Source organism: Helianthus annuus, chromosome 8 (genome assembly GCF_002127325.2).
Source record: "Helianthus annuus cultivar XRQ/B chromosome 8, HanXRQr2.0-SUNRISE, whole genome shotgun sequence".
Lineage (NCBI taxonomy): Eukaryota > Viridiplantae > Streptophyta > Magnoliopsida > Asterales > Asteraceae > Helianthus > Helianthus annuus.
This window is the reverse complement of record NC_035440.2, coordinates 98,824,493-98,842,621: the sequence shown is the minus strand read 5'-3', so window position 1 is coordinate 98,842,621 and position 18,129 is coordinate 98,824,493. Positions and strand designations below refer to the sequence as shown.

At 41.7% G+C, this 18,129-nt stretch overlaps 1 protein-coding gene across 1 annotated transcript; it reads left to right on the top strand.

Annotated features, from left to right (window-relative positions):
* The first annotated feature begins 16,640 nt into the window (after positions 1-16,640).
* On the top strand, positions 16,641-17,522 carry LOC118481017 (basic proline-rich protein-like). The gene has a single exon (XM_035976092.1). It carries the CDS (start codon positions 16,641-16,643, stop codon positions 17,520-17,522), a length of 882 nt encoding a protein of 293 aa, XP_035831985.1.
* The last annotated feature ends 607 nt before the right edge of the window (positions 17,523-18,129 follow it).

Sequence of the window (18,129 nt, the reverse complement as noted above, 5' to 3'; positions counted from 1 at the left end):
GCTTTGAGGGCCACGGACCGTGTGATTGGGGAACAAAAACCTGATGTGCTGAAGATCCACCTTGAGCTGTTCTTGCTGCCCGCGGTGCCGGCGGATCCCGCTGCTTATATTTCCAAGCCTCCCCCCAGCAGGGGGAGTAGTGTCTCTGCTGCAGAGGCAAAAAAAACTGATCCGGGTGAGGGTTACCAGGAGGAAGTACATAGCCGCGGGGGCCGCTACTTCCGCTAGTGCGGTTGGCGTTTATGTGCCCGTTAGGGGTGTCGTCGTTACATCCGCAGCTGCTGAGTTGATGAGTCCAACTCGCGTGTTGAAAAAACGCAAAGTCATTCCTCCCTGACTGCTTTTCAAGCTATCCAAACCGCCTATGCCTTGCCCACTGGTGAGTACCATTATTTGTGGGTGTAAGTGTGGATTTCGTACGCTATGTTGCTGAACATCTGATTTGACACAGGTTCTATTGCTGAGGTTCAAGTTGAGGGTGTGTCCTCTGCCCCCTTGTCGTCTATGGATGTTATGCCTTCCGCTACAAGCGGACCAAGCCTTTCAGAACTTATATCACAGGCGAGTGCCGCCGCTGTTAGTTGCTCCATGCCGTCTCCCATGCCTATAACTGTTGTGGCTGTGATAACCAGTCTGGTTTCTACACCGCTGCCTTCCAGTGTCACCCCCACATCCTTGTTTGACTCTCCCTTTAGCATTTTTCTTCATCCGAAAAGGAGATGCCTATAGTGTTTACAGCTCACGTGGCAACCAGTGCCAGAGGTACTCCCATTAGCGATGCTGGGGGATCTAGCAGTGGGATTGCGGATGATGGGACCCGTTTGGGCGATGGTCTGTATCTGCCCACCATTAATTGGGATCCCAATGTGCAGGACAACCGCTATCAGCCCAAGTGGAAGATAGCAGAGTCATCTAGATTGATCTTTCTTCCTGTGATACAGCATTGGGTTGAGTGGGCATATCCCCCGGCTGAGTTAGCCTATGTTGAGGGGTTAAACAATGAGAACTTGATGAATGCCACTATGTGGACTCCGTTAGTCAGCACTGGAGGCTAGCAGAAATCCGACACCGGTGGATGCATGATAATAATGAGCTCCACCAGGCGCGCGCTACTATTCAGGAGCTGAAGGGTGAAAAGTACCGCTTGGAAAGTTAACTCCAAGCTGCTGGTTTGAAGGAGAGCAGGTTTGTTTCTGAAAGAACAAGGCAGGGGATGATTTAAAGCGTGTGACGGCCCATCTTGCTGAAGAAAGAATATTGTGGGCTCGTGATATAGCAGAGAAGGATCGAGTCCTTGCTCATGCTAAAACTGTTCAGGGGGAGTTGGAGCGTAAGGCTGTTGTTGAGGCTCAAAAGGTGAGATCTGAGCTATCTGCTAAAATGGAAAAATTCCGTGTTGACACTGATTTTGTGTCTCAGGTGCAGGAGCGGTATCAGGGTCTAACCGTGGAGTTAGAGGTTTCAGGTGCAGGAGCGGTATCAGGGTCTAACCGTGGAGTTAGAGGCATCCAATGCCAAAGTTCAAGCCAAACAGGCCGAGCTGGAGGAGCGGGAGGAAGAACTTAGAAAACTTCAGCAGCAGTGTTACTCCCTTGTCCCCGAGAAGAATAAACTTGTTGAGTCTTCCGCCACCCACCAGGCACGCCGTAAAGAAGCAGAAAGTATATTGGAGCAATCAAATGCCGAGGGGGATAGTCTGACCAGCCAACTGGCTGGATTGCGAGGTGACAGGAATTGGTTAATAACCAATGGCCTGGTTGGGGCGTTTGAGTATTTACGCCAGTCAGAGTCCTTTACGGCTCTTTTGGACCGCCTTTCTGCTGCTGCATATCAATCAGGGCATCATGATGGCGTTTACCATGGTTACTTTGAGTGTCAACAGCCGGATAAGATTACTCCCGCATTTCATACAAAAAGAGGCAAACTGCAGGGAGATATGGCGGATGCTCTTGAAGCGGCCTGTAATGAACCGCTGCCCGCGTACGCGGATCTGATGGACAAAGTGACCGAAGACGGCGTGGACTCTTTACGCTTAATGCTGGACCCCGCGGAGGAGTATAGAGAGGAATGAGTGTTTTACTTTGTTTATCATGTACACTGTTCCTTAGATATTTTGTGTAAACACTGTTTTGTTTGGGTTGCATGCAAGTACTTAATTTTCTGTCAGGCATTTAATGCTAATATCATGATGAATGACGTCGTCATTTGCCTAAATGTGGCGATTTGACGTGTAATGATGAGTTTTTATTAATTTTGCTATCATCATCACTGTCAAATCCTTTAGACTTGTATAAATTAAGTCTTATTTTTCCAAATTTGGTAATTGAAAAAATGGGCCAGAGGTATCATAAACAGAAAATTTTCCATGTTCTCCGACGTTTGGACGCAGCTGATGATCTGGTTCATCTTCAAGTGCCGGTGACTGAAGAGATGATTAGTGGTATGGAGATAAACTCCGGCAATACCGTGCCCTGGGTTAGCCGGTGTTGCAAAAGTATCGAAGATGAGGGTCCGTCGAAAGCTGATGCAGGTGTGATTTCTCTATCAGCTGACACTCTGATGGAAACTTTTCCTCCTAGTCATGTTCAACGCTGTAGACTGGTGTATGAACGACGCTGCAGTGGCCTTCGTTGTACAAGCTTGGTTGATGATCGGAGGGTGTTAGCTTTTCCAATAGATGAGGTTAATGTCGATGACCTGATCATCGATCCTCATCCTTTGGAAGATTATGGTGAAGCATTATAGACCTCTGCAGAGGTGAGGGCAATGTTTCCCGAAGATTAGATATTTAGAACATGTTCGTTTTTGGTTCCCGTATGTTGGTGTTTAGCAACAGGGACAAGTACTTGGTTTTTGTAAGATAGTTGTATGTATTTGTTACCAAAATACCTATCTTTTTTGTAGTGGTTAATGTATCTATTACCAAGATACCCACTCTTAGCGCTGTATAGTTTTGATCCTCTTAACTTATATATGAATAATATTTCGTGTCAAGGATGCTTTCTTACCGTTTTGTGCAGTTTAAATGCGGTGGTAATTTTTTTGTACCGTAAAGTGCAGTATGAATGTGATGGTAGTTGATATTGTCCATGTAAGTAACGAGAGAGTAAAAAAAGAGAGAACTTTTATTAACTCAATACTTAAAGAAAAAGAGACATTGTTAAAGATGGATTACACTTGTATATAAAAGAAAAAACAACCAAACTCGCCGTTAGGGGCAAGGATTTACATGTAATATTTTTTCAATTGAGCGGCGTTCCAGCTACGTGGAACCGCGGTGCCATCTATCCTGGATAGGCGGTAAGCCCCTTTGCCTAAGTCTTCTTGGATGATATAGGGACCTTCCCAGTTTGCCTGAGGGCTCCGCTCTACTGGCCTCATTGTCGCGCATGACGTATTCGCCTTCCATGAAAGTATGCTGAGCCACTCGCTGGTTGTAGTACTTTTCTAAAGTTTTCTTGTTCTTTGCCTCGCTAATGGCGGCAGCCTCGCGCCACTCTTCCAACAGGTCTAGGCCTTCCCTTAGGAGTCTGTCATTGTCATCACTAGTAGTGAGGCGTCTCAGCGATGGTAGTCCAACTTCCGCGGGTATCATGGCCTCTGCGCCGTAGGTTAGGCTGAAGGGGGTTTTATTGTTACTTGTCTTGGGAATTGTTCGATGTGCCCAGAGGACATTTGGCAACTCTTCTACCCAAGAACTCCCCTCATAGCCCAACCTCCTTTTAATTCCATCAAGCAAACTCATATTTGCCCGCTCTACTTGGCTATTTCCCTGGGGATGTGCTACCGATGTAAAGATTTGTTGAATCTAAAGCTCTGCACACCAATCTTGTAAGACCTTGTCTGTGAATTGCGTTCCATTGTCGCTCAACAGGTATAACGGCAGTCCAAATCGGCATACTATGTGTTCCCATAGGAATTTTTTGGTGTTTTCAGCAGTTATTTAGCCAAAGGTTTGGCTTCAACCCACTTGGTGAAATAGTCGACTGCCACAATTAAGTACTTTAGCTTTCCGGGTGCCAGCGAGAATGGCCCCACGATATCGACTGCCCACTTTTGAAAGGGCCAGGCCGCCGTGACAGGAATTAAATTGTTCTTGGGGCGGAGTGTTTGAGGAGCAAATTTTTGACAACTGCGACACTTTCTGAGTTCATCTACCGCGTCTTCATGCATCCCGGGCCAATAGTACCCGGCGTTGTGAAGTTTGGCGACAACTGCCCAGGGTCCGACGTGAATGCCACATATGCCAGAGTGTATTTCTTGGATTAGGTATTTTGCTTCCGCTGGGGATACGCACCGCAGTAGTAGTCCCAAGTATGACTTCCTATATAGGACGCCGTTGTTTACTTCATATTGCAACGCCTTGGTTTGTATCTTTTGAGCTTCACCTCGGGCAGGGGGTAATTCCCCCTTTGTGAGGAACTTTAGAATTGGAGTGTACCAACAGGGTTCTTCCGCTGTGATGGCGGACATTTCCCAGGGTTATATGGAGGGCGCTTGTAATGTTTCTACCTTTACTTCCTTGTCCATACCAGAGGTGGCGAGCTTGCTCAGGGCGTCAGCTATTTGGTTTTTCCTCGATGAATGTGATTAAATGTGACGCTGTCGTAGGAGGCTATGAGCTCCTTGGTCTTAGAAAAATATTTTGCCATCGTTTCATCCATGGCTTCATAGGTTTCGTTCACCTGATTATTGACTAGCAAAGAGTCAACGTATGCGTCGACCCTTGTTGCTCCCATAGATTGGGCCATCCTTAAGCCCTCGAGTAGCGCTTCATATTCTCCTTCGTTGTTGGAGCATTCAAAGTCAAACCGTATGGCGCACATTAGCCTTATTTCATCTGGGCTTATTAGCATGAGGCCCGCGCTGGATCCTTTTCCTCTGGAAGATCCGTCAGTGTATAATTTCCAGGTTTGCCTGGCTGTGCTGGACTCTGGTATGTCTTGAACCGCGGGATCTTGTATTACTTCTCTGTCGGGAATCTCAGCAAAGAAATCGGCGATTACTTGTCCCTTAATTGTTGTTCGCTTTCAATATTCAATATCTAGTGCTCCCAACTCAATCGCCCATTTTGCCAACCTTCCTGAGATTTCTTGCTTGTGCAAAATTTGCTGTAGCGGATAATTTGTTAGGACTTGCATGCGGTGCCCTTGAAAATATCTTCTGAGACGCCGAGTAGCATGCACTATGCTAGCACCAACTTTTCTAATGTTGGATAACGCATTTCGGGTCCCGCCAGGACTCGGCTAATGTAGTATATGGGTTTTTGCTTTCCATCTCTTTCTACCATGAGTACCGTGCTTACAGCATTGTGAGCTGCCGCCAGGTACATTTTTAAGAGCTCTTTTGGGTATTGCACTGTTAACATGGGTAGTTTTTCAATGAAACGCTTCATGTCTTGCAATGCCTCTTCTGCTTCACCGGTCCACTTGAAGTTTTTCTTGTTGAGGCAATCTTTTAACGTCTTTATAAATGGCAGAGATCTCTCAAAGTGTCTCGCCAAGAATCTGTTTATGGCCACTAGACGCCCGTTCAATGCTTGTGCCTCTTTCAAAGTCCTAGGGGAGGGCATGCGTGTTATAGCGGCTACCTTTTCCTGATTAGCTTTAAAACCGTCTCGGGTGACCACCACCCCCAAAAACTTGCCTTCTTCTACCCCGAACGAACATTTCTTGGGGTTGAGCTTGATGTTGTATTCTCTTAGCTTTTAGAAGGTTTCTTCGATGTCTTCGAGCATTTGCTATTCTTCTCTACTTTTGATCACTAAGTCGTCGACATACACCTCCAAGTTTCTGCCGATTTGTTTTTCGAAAGCCTTGTCCATGAGACGCTGGTAAGTGGCTCTGGCATTTCATAGGCCAAAAGGCATTTCGGTATAGCAGAAGATGCCCACGTCTGTGTGAAACGCTGTTTTTTCTTCATCTTCCCTTGACATTTTGAACTGGTGGTAACCCTTATAGGCGTCTAAGAAACACTTGTACCTATAAGGGACCAGAGAGTCAACCTTGAAATCCATTTGAGGTAGCAGATAAGCATCTTTAAGGCAATCCTTGTTCAAGTCTTTGAAGTCAATGCACATCCGCCATGTGCCGTCTGGTTTTTTAACCATCACGGGGTTTGATACCCATGTGTGATACTTAGTTTCTCTAAGAATTCCAGTTTCGACCAGCTTTCGTACTTCTGTTACTACCGCTGCTTTTCGATCAGGAGCCATGCCATGCTTTCCCTGGGCGCCTGGCTTGATGCCCGGGAGCGTTGCTAACTTTTGCTCTGCCTTATCTCGGGGTATCCCAGTCATGTCAGAGTGTTCAAAAGCAAAGATATCGGCGTGCCTCCTCAGCAACTGTTTTAGGTTGTTTTTAACCTCAGGAAATAGGCCATCTCCTATCGTTACTGTTTGTTCAGGATGGCGTGTACTTAAGACCCACCTTTCCGGGCCGATGGCACCGGTAGGTCCTTGACGACACCTCTTGTTATCCAAAACTTCTCCCAGCTTGTCCCGGTATACTGTTGCAATTCCCCGCGGGTTAGGGAACTTCATGAACCCACGCGCTGTGGAGACTAGGGCGTCTAGTTTTCCCAGGGTGAACCTTCCAATGATTACAATATGGTAAGACTCAGCACGTACCACAAGAAATGTGAGGAGTATACTTCTTTCCTGGGGGTCTGTCTGAATGTTACTGGGAAAGTGATTTGGCCGATTGGATCAACCTTTTCTCCGTTGAACCCCTTAATGGGGGCGTGTACCGACTCAAGTAATTTTCTATCTTCTGGTTGCATTATGTTGAAACAGTGTTCGTAGATGATTTCTTCAGAGCTCCCCGTGTCTATCAGGATTCTTCTTATATTGTAGTCGCCTACTGCGGTGGATATGATCAGGGGGTCAGTGGTGAGGTGTAAATCCTCTATACGTGGTTCGATTGTCATTGTTGCCAGCATCCAGGGTTCGAGTGTGGAGAAACTCCGTTTCGCTCCCTTTCCCTTATCGGCGTATACCATATTTAGCTCTCGCTGTCTTTTACCCACGCCTTTGTCAGCCTCTTCCTTGTTGGGTGGTGGGCCTTGCTTTATATCTCGAACCAGGGGAGCCAACTTACCCGCCTTCACAAAGTACTCAATTTTCTTCTTCAACTGATAGCAATCGTTGGTATCATGGCCGCTCCCCTTATGATATTCACAGTATTTACTGGTGTCTTTGTTAGGAGCGTCCTTGAATGACTTGGGAGGATTGAATTTGAGGTTTTCGAAGGCCAGGATTTCTGCCGGCATTTTACTTAAATTAGGGTAATTAGACCGTGGCTTAGAGGAGGATTCCTTTCTTGAATGTGAACACCTGGATCTATCATATCGCGAGTCTGATCTGTCACTCTTTTGGTACATGTCTCCTCTACCCTTGCCCTTAGAGTTCCGTTGCTCTCTATCGTCTTGATTTTTCTGGGCTTCCTTGTTCCTGTTAGCCGCGTGACTGGCTGCCACAGTTATTTCTTGTGTAACATACCTTGGCTATCCTCGGGATTTCTTCTATTGTGGAGGGCACGCCATCCCTTCCACAGAGTGTCCTTAATAGCTCATCGTCGTTTACTACTTGTAGGAAAGCGCCGCAAGCCATATCATTTGTGACACCTGGGATCGCCAGGCTCTCTTTCTTAAATCTGACGATGAAACTCTCCACTGTTTCATTATCTCGCCGACGAATGTGAAGGAGTTCATTTCGATCCTTTGTGTGTCTTCTCTGTTGGCTAAATTGCAACGTGAATTTAGCTTCTAAGTCTTCAAAGCTATCGATTTCTCCAATGGGTAGACTATCCCACCAGACTCGTGCTGCCCCTACCAGTGTTTGGACAAACATTTTGCACCAAAGGAGCATGGGCCAACAAGCTACTTCCCCGGCTCTTTTGAACAGGTTGAGATGGTCATCAGGGTGACCTAGACCATCGTACTTGCCCACAGTTTGAGGCATCTTGGGTTTTTCCTTGATTGGGGCTTCAGCTATTCTTCTGGTGAACCTGGACTTGAAAGTAGCGTCCACAGGTTTGTAAGGTCTGGTGAGATCGTCATCTTCAACGTTAATGGGTTGCACTGGAGGGGTTGCTCCGCCCTGACTGGTTCCCTGAGTGATAGGGGGTTGGGCCGAGGTAATGTTTAATGTGGAGTTGGGACCCCCGTTTGGAGAGAAACGAGGTCTTGATGCGTTTCCTCTGTCATAAACCGGTTCCGCTGTAGGTGGGGGTTGATTGTAAGCCGGTTGTGATGTTGGGAAAGTCCACCAGGGTGGCATATAGGCCGCGTACGGCGACTGTTGAGCATAACTCTGTGCCGCCTTCTGTGGAGTATACGTTTGAGTATTGTGCAAAGGTAAATACCCGTATGGGGGTGCATAGTAATAACCTGGGAAGTGGACATGATGACTGGCTGGTGTGGTGGAGTGGACAACGTCGCCGTTAGTGATGCTGAGTACAGAGGCGGCATGGCGTATGTTGTCGAGGGCTGATAGTATTGAGCCATGCTTATCTGCGGTGTAGTAAAACTTGGGCCTGCAGATGTGATAACAAGCATAGTGCTATGACGTAAGGTCTGTGCACTCATTGTTGACGCTCGGGTGGAGACATTAGTGTCTATTGTGTTTGGTGCCACTGATCGCGACTGCCAGGAGGTGTATGAAAAAGGATCTGTTGTTGTCGTCCCAGAAGAAACAGCAGAGGTGCCTGTAAACCCTGGTGGTGGTGCTTCTACTTCAAATTCCAAGTCGAGAGACCTAGTCATAGCAGGTGAAGCCGGCATGGTGGTGACAGGACTCGTTTCCAGCAATGGCTTGCTGGTTATCATTGCCTGACTTGGTATTACTACCGTGTTCTGATCGCTTGCCATTGGGTTTAATCTTGCTGTTGTTACCGAAAGGTCCCACGGATGGCGCCAATGAAAAAACACTGACCTTATGGGTAAGTGACCTTATGGGTAAGTTCCAGCTAGGACTTCAACTCTTTGGCGATCCGAACAGCTTACTGCAAAACCAAACACCGTTAGGACTCGTTATAGGAATGGGGTTATTCCTGTAACCACCACCCGGCGTGAGAATAAGTCTCGGTTAGGGAGAAAGAAAGTATGAATGTAGAGAGAGAGTAAACGAGAACAAGATGATCCATACCTTTGATGTTTACCTCTATTTATAGTTTACCATTAGGGTTTCTCCATGCAGAATAGAACATTCTAGAATAAACATGTGTAATTAAATATTTATAATAAAATAATAGGTTATGACCGGGTCGGGTTAGGCGATCCGGGTCATACCTCGTCAATATCAATTCAAAGAATAGGGATATAGTACCTTAGAAATTAGGGTTTGGGATGTGAAAGAAAAACTAGGAGTTAAATAACTTTCTTTTCATTCATGTGACTTGGTTTTAACTAGAAGATGGATGGAGTTAGTATAGTGGAGTAAAATTGCAATAACAAAAAAAACATTAGTATTAAAATTGCAACACATTTCAAATTTGTAAATAATAGCAATGAGCTATACACCACATGGACCAAAACCGCAATTTACTCTTCATTAAAATAATCACTCCAAACTATTGTGATCGGTGTAGATGGCGTACTTGACCCCATAAAGTTAATTTCTCCATTTCTTAAAATTAAAAAAAACACGACATTTCCAAATTGTGGTTCAGATAATTGACTTCGTAAATTTTTAACTCGGGTAAAGCAAAAGCTATCACCTTACCAGGTTGCATAAGTACACATCCCAATCCTTAATCCTTGATACGAGGCATCAAAATAAACCACTAAGTCCTCATTTTGGTCAGGCAAGGTTACGACTAGAGCTTTGGCTCTCCTCTTTAACTCCCGAAATGCGTTATATTGGGTGGGACCTCAATAAAACTTTACCTCATTCCTTTTTAACTTTATCAAAGGCGAAGCTAGTTTAGCGAAGTAATGGGTAAACCATCAGTAGTAGCATGCTAATCCTTAGAAACTCTTAATTTATGTTGGAGACTTTGGAGTACTCCATTCCATAAGTGCTTCGATTTTTGTGGGATCTACCATGATTCTTCTTGGGTTAATAACGTGTCCTTGGAAGTGGACTTCTTGTAACCAAAACATACATAAAGAGAATTCACATGCACAGTGGCAGAGCTTCAACGAAACTTGACGGGGATCGGACTCTTAAGATCTAAACCGGGGGGGGGGGGGAGGGCTCTTAAAAGTCCAATAATTTACACTACAAAAAAAATTCGACTATGAGCGTAAATACGCCAAGGGACGGGGGTTGACAAACATGATCTATGATTTTTGAATAAGCTAGTATGTCGTCAATAAACACTATAGCCGGTTCATTGAGTCTATGAATGCCACTAAAGCATTTTTTAGACCAAAGGATGAGGAACTCATAATTTCCATAGTATGTACGGAAACTTGTCTTTGGTATGTTCCATCCTTTAACTTTCAAACGAAGATAAACTGACTTAGGTTTGATATTAGAAAACCAACTCGCACCTTGCAGCTGGCCAAATAAATCATCGAACCTTGTTAACAGGTACGTGTTCTTTACCGTATGCTTGTTCAACTCTCGATAGTCTATATACATTTGCATACTACCATATTTCTTCTTAAAAAATAGCATCGGTGCACCCCAATGGGAAATGCTCGGTCTGATGAAACCTTTGTCTATGAGGTCTTGTAGTTGGGTTATTAACTCTTTCATTTCTAATGGAGCCAAACGATAAGGTACTATATCAGTGGGCTAAGCTCCGGGCAACAGGTCAATCTAATACCCTCTGTACTGATCTGGTGGCATTTCCAGTAAGTCCACAGGCAACACCGAAGGAAAATCACACACCAGGGTCTACATCTTTCATTTCTTTCATTTCGGCTATAGCAACGATAGCATACATTAAGTAAGTTCCACACCCTTACCTCATAAACTTTTTAGTGTTGATCAAAGAAATGATTTTGGGCACTTTGCATACTTTATAGTCATATACCATGAGCAGACTACAACAAGTGCTTTAAAATGAATCATCTTTTTCTTCCAAAGGATACAAGCTTCAAAAATAACTAACCTATCCATTCCCAGTACCACAACAAACCCTCCTTAGGCCATAAGAAACAACCTAGTTTGTAACTTATGACCTTCTAGTTCTATTAATTAGTCAACTAGTCGGATCGGGACACTAAATTCTTAACACGATATTGGAAAAAGTTCAAAGAAGAAATGTGTACTAAGTTGCTTATAACTACAACATATCACCCCCAAATGGATGGTCAAACCGAATGGACCATTCAGACACTAAGAGACCACTAGTCATGTTGCGGGCGTGTGTTACTGATTTTTGGGGGAATTGTAACGTACATTTGCCATTGGTGAAATTCTCTTATACTAATAGTGTCACACCCTCAAATTCCACTAGCGGGGTTTTACCACGACGCGTGTGACAAACCAGGACCCGACCACTTGTCATATTGAACATTTATCAGAAAAGATAATAACCAAATAGCACATTCAACATGAAAAGTGATAGGGTTGTAACAGTTGTAAAAACAAACAACCAAAGTCTAAGTTAAACAATGGAAGAAAAAGTATTAAGTGCCAAACATGGCAAAACTCAACAACTTTTAACATATTAAAGGAATAGTTTAAATAACCATAATGACATGCCAATGTGCAATGCAATGCAACAATCCAAGTTACCAGCCTTAGAGACCAATGTGAAAACATACTATAGTGTGTCAACATAAGGTTTGTGAGTTCACTAGTTTTAAATAATCAAGTTCTGTTTTCAGAAAATGCACAATTCAATTATATCAATTAGGTAGCTAGCCTGTTTTCAAGTTACTAAACAAGGGAACCGAAGCTAACCGTTGTGTTTGTATGCTTTCCACCACATCTATCATAAACATGGCAATTGAGTTAGGTCAATGTTACACGCCTGGCTCCCAGCACGGTGTGGGGTCTGTCAAACCCAGTAGTACAACCTAATATTACCTCTTCATCCCATATTAACGGTTTTGTGTATAAGGACTTTAGTGATATTGAGCGTGTTTAGTACTCAAGTGATATAAAGGAACTACCTTAAATAAGTATGTTTATATTTCCTCATAGAAACGTAAAAGTTTAAATAGTAGTAAAACTCAATGTTTGCGAAGAACTCCGAGACATGCAAAGACATGAATTAGATGCCTAGTTAACCACTACCAATTACATGCAACGCCTATGAATATATGTTCACTTTGGTTCTCAAAACCCAAGTAATCTAAACAATCTCGTTGTTTTGATGTTTTAGAAAAGACTCTCATGTTCGACTACTTAGCACAAGTTGACCTGACGACTTGTTGGTGACTTAACAAAATTACACATTCATGAAATGAAGTAAACTATAGTATGCATCACATAACATGTATGATGACATTTATTTAGGTTTCACATCCTAAATACATTTTGCATGGTCAAAGAGAAGTAATGTCTAATGTTATCAAAATGTTTGAGCATACATAGTACAACTTTTGTTTTAGAGTCAGTTTGTGTATTTTATTTAACATACTAAACAATGTAAAAAAATTATGACTCTTTAATGAGATATTCCATGTAGTCTATGTGGGTTTGTGTAATTTTCTTGAGCCCTGAATCTTTATAGAAAATTCATGAAAATTCCAAAACTACATAAAGGTCAAAAACGTCATTTTCTGGTGAGAGTTACCATTAAATTTTCTTGAGCCTTGAATGTTTCTAGAAAAACCATCTCACTTTGATCCAATTGATGCAAGGCCAATTGGAGTGTCTCACTATCTCCTATGAGTATCTATTATAAAAATTCATGTTCAAACACTAAACATTGATCAAGTTATAGTCCCTGAATGGATCATATTTTGTGATCAGAAAAATTGACCTTTTAACATTAAAAATTAAAAAAAAAAACATAACTAGGGTTAATGAAAAATTATGAATTTTTTGGGGATCATTATCACTTCCGGTAGATAATCCTAGGCTTAAGAATTGTCCTATTGGCATTAGTATAAGCAAGTTATGGTCAAAACAATTTCGGGAAATTTTTGCAATAACGTGTTTACGGGGTCATGCAATGTCAAAGCTTCACTTTCAACAATCTTTCACTCTTTAGTAAGTTATCAACTAGCATGCACCTTAGGATTTTCATCATCAAACTTGGTTCCTACATTATTATATTCCTCTTCTAGCATAACCGTAGCATCAAAATATAAAAACCTAGATCATCAAAGTTTCGTATAATGACAGGGTATTAACAATCAAGAATCTAGGGATTTCAATCCACACAAATTCATTCAACACATTCCTGTGATCATAGACAAATACTAGACATCAACAAGTTCGATTAAAATTGAGTTTGGATAAACTAGGGTTTTTGATCAAATCTTAAAAATCATGAAAAGCATCAAAGTTGATTAAAAAGCTTACTTGCAAATGTTGTAGGATGTTGGAATTGATCAAAGGGATCACCAATTGTAAGAATCAAGCAAGAAATTAAAGCGGAATGGTGAACTTATGTGGCACAAATTTCGATGGAGATGGTCGTGGGGCTGTCATTTGTAATGGGAGGTTTAGGGTTGGGTTATGTTTTTTTTTTTTTATAAAATTAACTAATTAAAACCCATGGATAGGCCTTTTGGTGGGTTTTGGCACTTTTTATGGACTTTTCAAATAACCCAATCCCACCAAGTCATTGTTTTAGTAAAATTAATGGTCCAAGTCTATGAAAATAAAACCCACTAATTTGTTTATAAAAATTATTTTCGTAAATGCTAGATTACACAAAAACGCACATTTTTACGCAATTAAGATTAATGACTCATAACTAATCCATATAGTCAAATAACATATAGTTCCACATAATTATATTAAGATTTTTATGTTTGAAATACTATATCAATGTTTCACCAATGATGTTTGGGGTCAGACTCTTGTGCGATTCGGTAGTTCGTTTAATTCGCCGAATTACCGTTACATGAGTGTTTGTGTATTAACTGACACACTTAACCACCTAATATCAAGTGAAATGCAATAATGAATGTTTATGATAATGCTAAAGATAATAGAGTTGTGTTAACGGAGTTAACCTGAAATTAACTACCATCATAGTATTAAAATGGTCCCATTTGAAATGCTATACAAGAGGAAATGTAGAACCTCCATATGTTGGAGATAAGTCAGACGACAATGCTCTTTTTTTTCCTCATCAGATTGAGTATGGTTACAACGATGCCATCAACATAATCAATGTATTTAACAAAATAATCAACAAATTAACATAAAGATCAACATATTAATCAACATAAATATAGATCCATTATAAGGTTTCAAATGGTTATTACACTACAATTCAAGAGTTGAAAACACAAACAGCAAACAACGGTTATTACACTACATTTCAAGAACTGAAAACACAGACAACAAACAACAACGAACTAAATCCTAAAACAATCTTCCATTTTGTGAATTGCATAGCTTTGGTTTTAACCATTTGGTCTTTCATGTTGATAGATTGTACCAAAGCTGGAACTAACATCTCACATGTTAGGCATATAGGGGTATCAAGCCACCCAAGCCAACCGCAATCTCTCATATGTAATTCAAATGTAACATATTACATATTACACAACTTGATTAAACATATTGCACATACTGACCACACAATGATCAAACAAATTATTATATATTACACAATTCAACAATCTCATCACACGATCAAACACTCATTACACAGGTTACACAAATCAGACGCCTGATCACACGACCACGCATTCAATTCCAGTGTATAACAAACTGATTCATTACAAATTCATTAAACACATTACACAGTTTGAACATATACACAACAAAAGAATCGACGTCGTCGAAGGTTAGCATCAATGTTGGAGAACTTATAGCAGATAGGTGCACCAAAGAAGCATTTCAATTCCGACCCACCAGCCCTTTGTGACCTCAATTTTGAAGACGAAGTTGACAAGAACTGCGACATTGTAACCACCAGAAGCTGAATGTTGAAGATGGAAACTTGAATCGGGAAGGATACTTTGATTTATTTAGGGCTTGGAACAAGTAATGTGTCTAATCGAATTAGGGAAATAAAGGAAGCTTAGAATGACTAAAAGGTAGAAGAGTCATTTCACACATAAGTTGGACGACAAGTAAATAGAAGTTGAGGCCAAGGAGGCATGTTGCAACGTACGGAAAGTATAGCATGCTAAAACAAAAGGTTTTTGCAAAAGGGAGGGAAATTAAATCTTCTCCAAACCACAAAGAGGCAAATTGTACTTAACTCTTTTATATCTCCAAGCTCACTTGGCATGTAGGCTACTATTCATATCTTTAAGCGATTTAAATCCCAAGCCCCTGTTTAGATTGTATAAACTTTTCTCAACGAACCCGATGCATTTTGCTAATTACCTCCGATCCCCAACCCCCCCCCCTCCCCCCCACAAAAAAAAATAAAAAATCTAAGTGGCTTGTTTAATCAATTTTTTAATTATCAATTAATTTTACTCATTTACCTAAGCGGCAATAAAGACGTAATTGAGTTAGCACTTTTTCTAGGTCATTAATGTTTATCTAGAAGTTTTATACGTAACTACACTAAATATGCACATGATGACTGAGGACAAATATCAAAATGATGTGAAATGTGAGTCAAGTAACTCCCATTCGTTTTCTAGGTATTTAAATTTCTATTTTTTAGGAAGTTAATTTGAACCAAATTCGTATTATAAATTAAAAAAATTCTAATCCGGTTGATTTAAACAAACTAAAGTATAAGAAAATATTAATCAAAAAAAAAAAACTGAACATATGTATGTGATATTCGGGCTGAATCATTTCGACACTCACAAGACTGAATTCGATTAATTTGTAAACCGTATCCAGAATCAATACATGTTTTAACCACATTCGAAAATTCAAACAAATTCGAACAGCTGATGTGCCTTTTGTGGCCCAAAAGTGGTTGTTTATTGTTGATTTTGCATGTCTGGGTATTGAATCCTCTTTGTGTCGCTGATGTCGCAAACAGACTTATGAGAAGCCAGCACCAAACTTTGTAGCCAAACCTGAAATTCAAAGATTAATGACCCACTTTTTTTTTAAAAACAAAAAACGCCTTCCCCATGGTTCAAACCAAAACAGGCAGACAAACAACCCTTAATACCAGCAGGGCAACATCTAATTCTTTGATAGATAAATAAATAAATACAATCTATACACTTATTGAACCGTAGAGGGGCAAACAAACTAACCAGTAGCCGGCTACCACGCCGGTGGCAGCACTATTCCCCTTCATGCCTTTTAAATATATATGTAATATATAAGTAATGTATAAGTAATGTTAATTAATTCATCAATTGTATGTTTTTATCTGTTAAATAAAGGTAAGTCAATGAGCTAATCTGTTGAGTATATTTTAGAAACTTCAAGGTTTACTAAGGATTTGGGACAGAAAGATTACAAAAACCAACTAAATTGAGAAGTTTTAAAACGTTATCAAAAAAATAGAATGCATAATCAATAGTAAGTCAGAATAATACAGGACATAAACGTAATTCTCATTTGCTAGGTGGGCAAAAGATTTCTCAATATAAAGAGGGAAGATCCATGCATGAAACCATAACTGACAACAATGGGATCAAGAAAAGTGAATCAGCCTCAAATGGCCTCTCTAGTTGTGGTGTGTCTTATGGTAACCATAGGTTACATAATACCAACCAGTTCTGCCAACCATGACACGCATATAATCCCGGCAAGGGGGGCTGGGGGTGGGGGAGGTCGTGGTGGTGGAGCACGAGCAACACCAGTTAAACCACCAACCGCCGCTCCACAACCACCAGGAACCATGGTTGAACATATAATCCCAGCAAGGGGGGCTGGGGGCGGGGGCGGTCGTGGTGGTGGAGCACGAGCAACACCTGTGAAGCCACCAACCGCCGCTCCACAACCACCAGGGACCATGGTTGAGCAAATAATCCCGGCAAGGGGGGCTGGGGGTGGGGGAGGTCGTGGTGGTGGAGCACGAGCAACACCAGTTAAACCACCAACCGCCGCTCCACAACCACCAGGAACCATGGTTGAACATATAATCCCGGCAAGGGGGGCTGGGGGTGGGGGCGGTCGTGGTGGTGGAGCACGAGCAACACCTGTCAAGCCACCAACCGCCGCTCCAGAACCACCATCCATGCTTAGAACATCTGAACAACAAGATGCCTCTATGACACAACTACCATCCACTGGTCCACCACCATTGGTTGATCCACCGCCACCACCATCCAAAACTCCAGCACAATCAGGGACCATGGTTGAGCATATAATCCCGGCAAGAGGGGCTGGGGGTGGGGGCGGTCGTGGTGGTGGAGCACGAGCAACACCTGTCAAGCCACCAACCGCCGCTCCACAACCACCATCCATGCTTAGAACATCTGAACAACAAGATGCCTCTATGACACAACTACCATCCACTGCTCCACCACCATTGGTTGATCCACCGCCACCACCACCATCTTCCTAAGTGTAATAGGATAAATCCGCCCCATGTTCACTACTACCAAGAACCCAACTTGATTCCTCTTTAATCAGCTACATTACTTGTAATAATAAATGTCAAAATACGTTATGTTTCATTAATATCACCTGAAAGATGGAATAAGAATAAGCAAGAATCACATATTGTTGCATGTCATTTTTATATAGTTATGTTATCTATGGTCTTAATGTATTTGATTGATACATATTATGTGTGTGAAACATACCTAGAGCCTATGTTACCTTTCTTGCAATGGAAGGTCATTGCTTCATATCAACAAGGTCAAATTAAATACTTTATAAAGTATGTCGTTATTTAAGCAATTAAGCCAATTGAAGAATGAATTTTTTTTTGGTGAGATAAAATGCTTTCTATTATAAATGAACAAACCTTTAATATAGTCAAAACGTATAGAGCATGTCTAATTATATAAGGAGATGATCACAATGCGATCAAATTATTAAACTTCGCTGACCATGTGAAGAACCTTGATCAGTAAGGAAAATACAATCAACGTTATGAATGGTAGAAAAGACTCGGACCAAAACTATTGTTCTCCAAAAACTCTCCAAACTCATATGATCCCCACCCT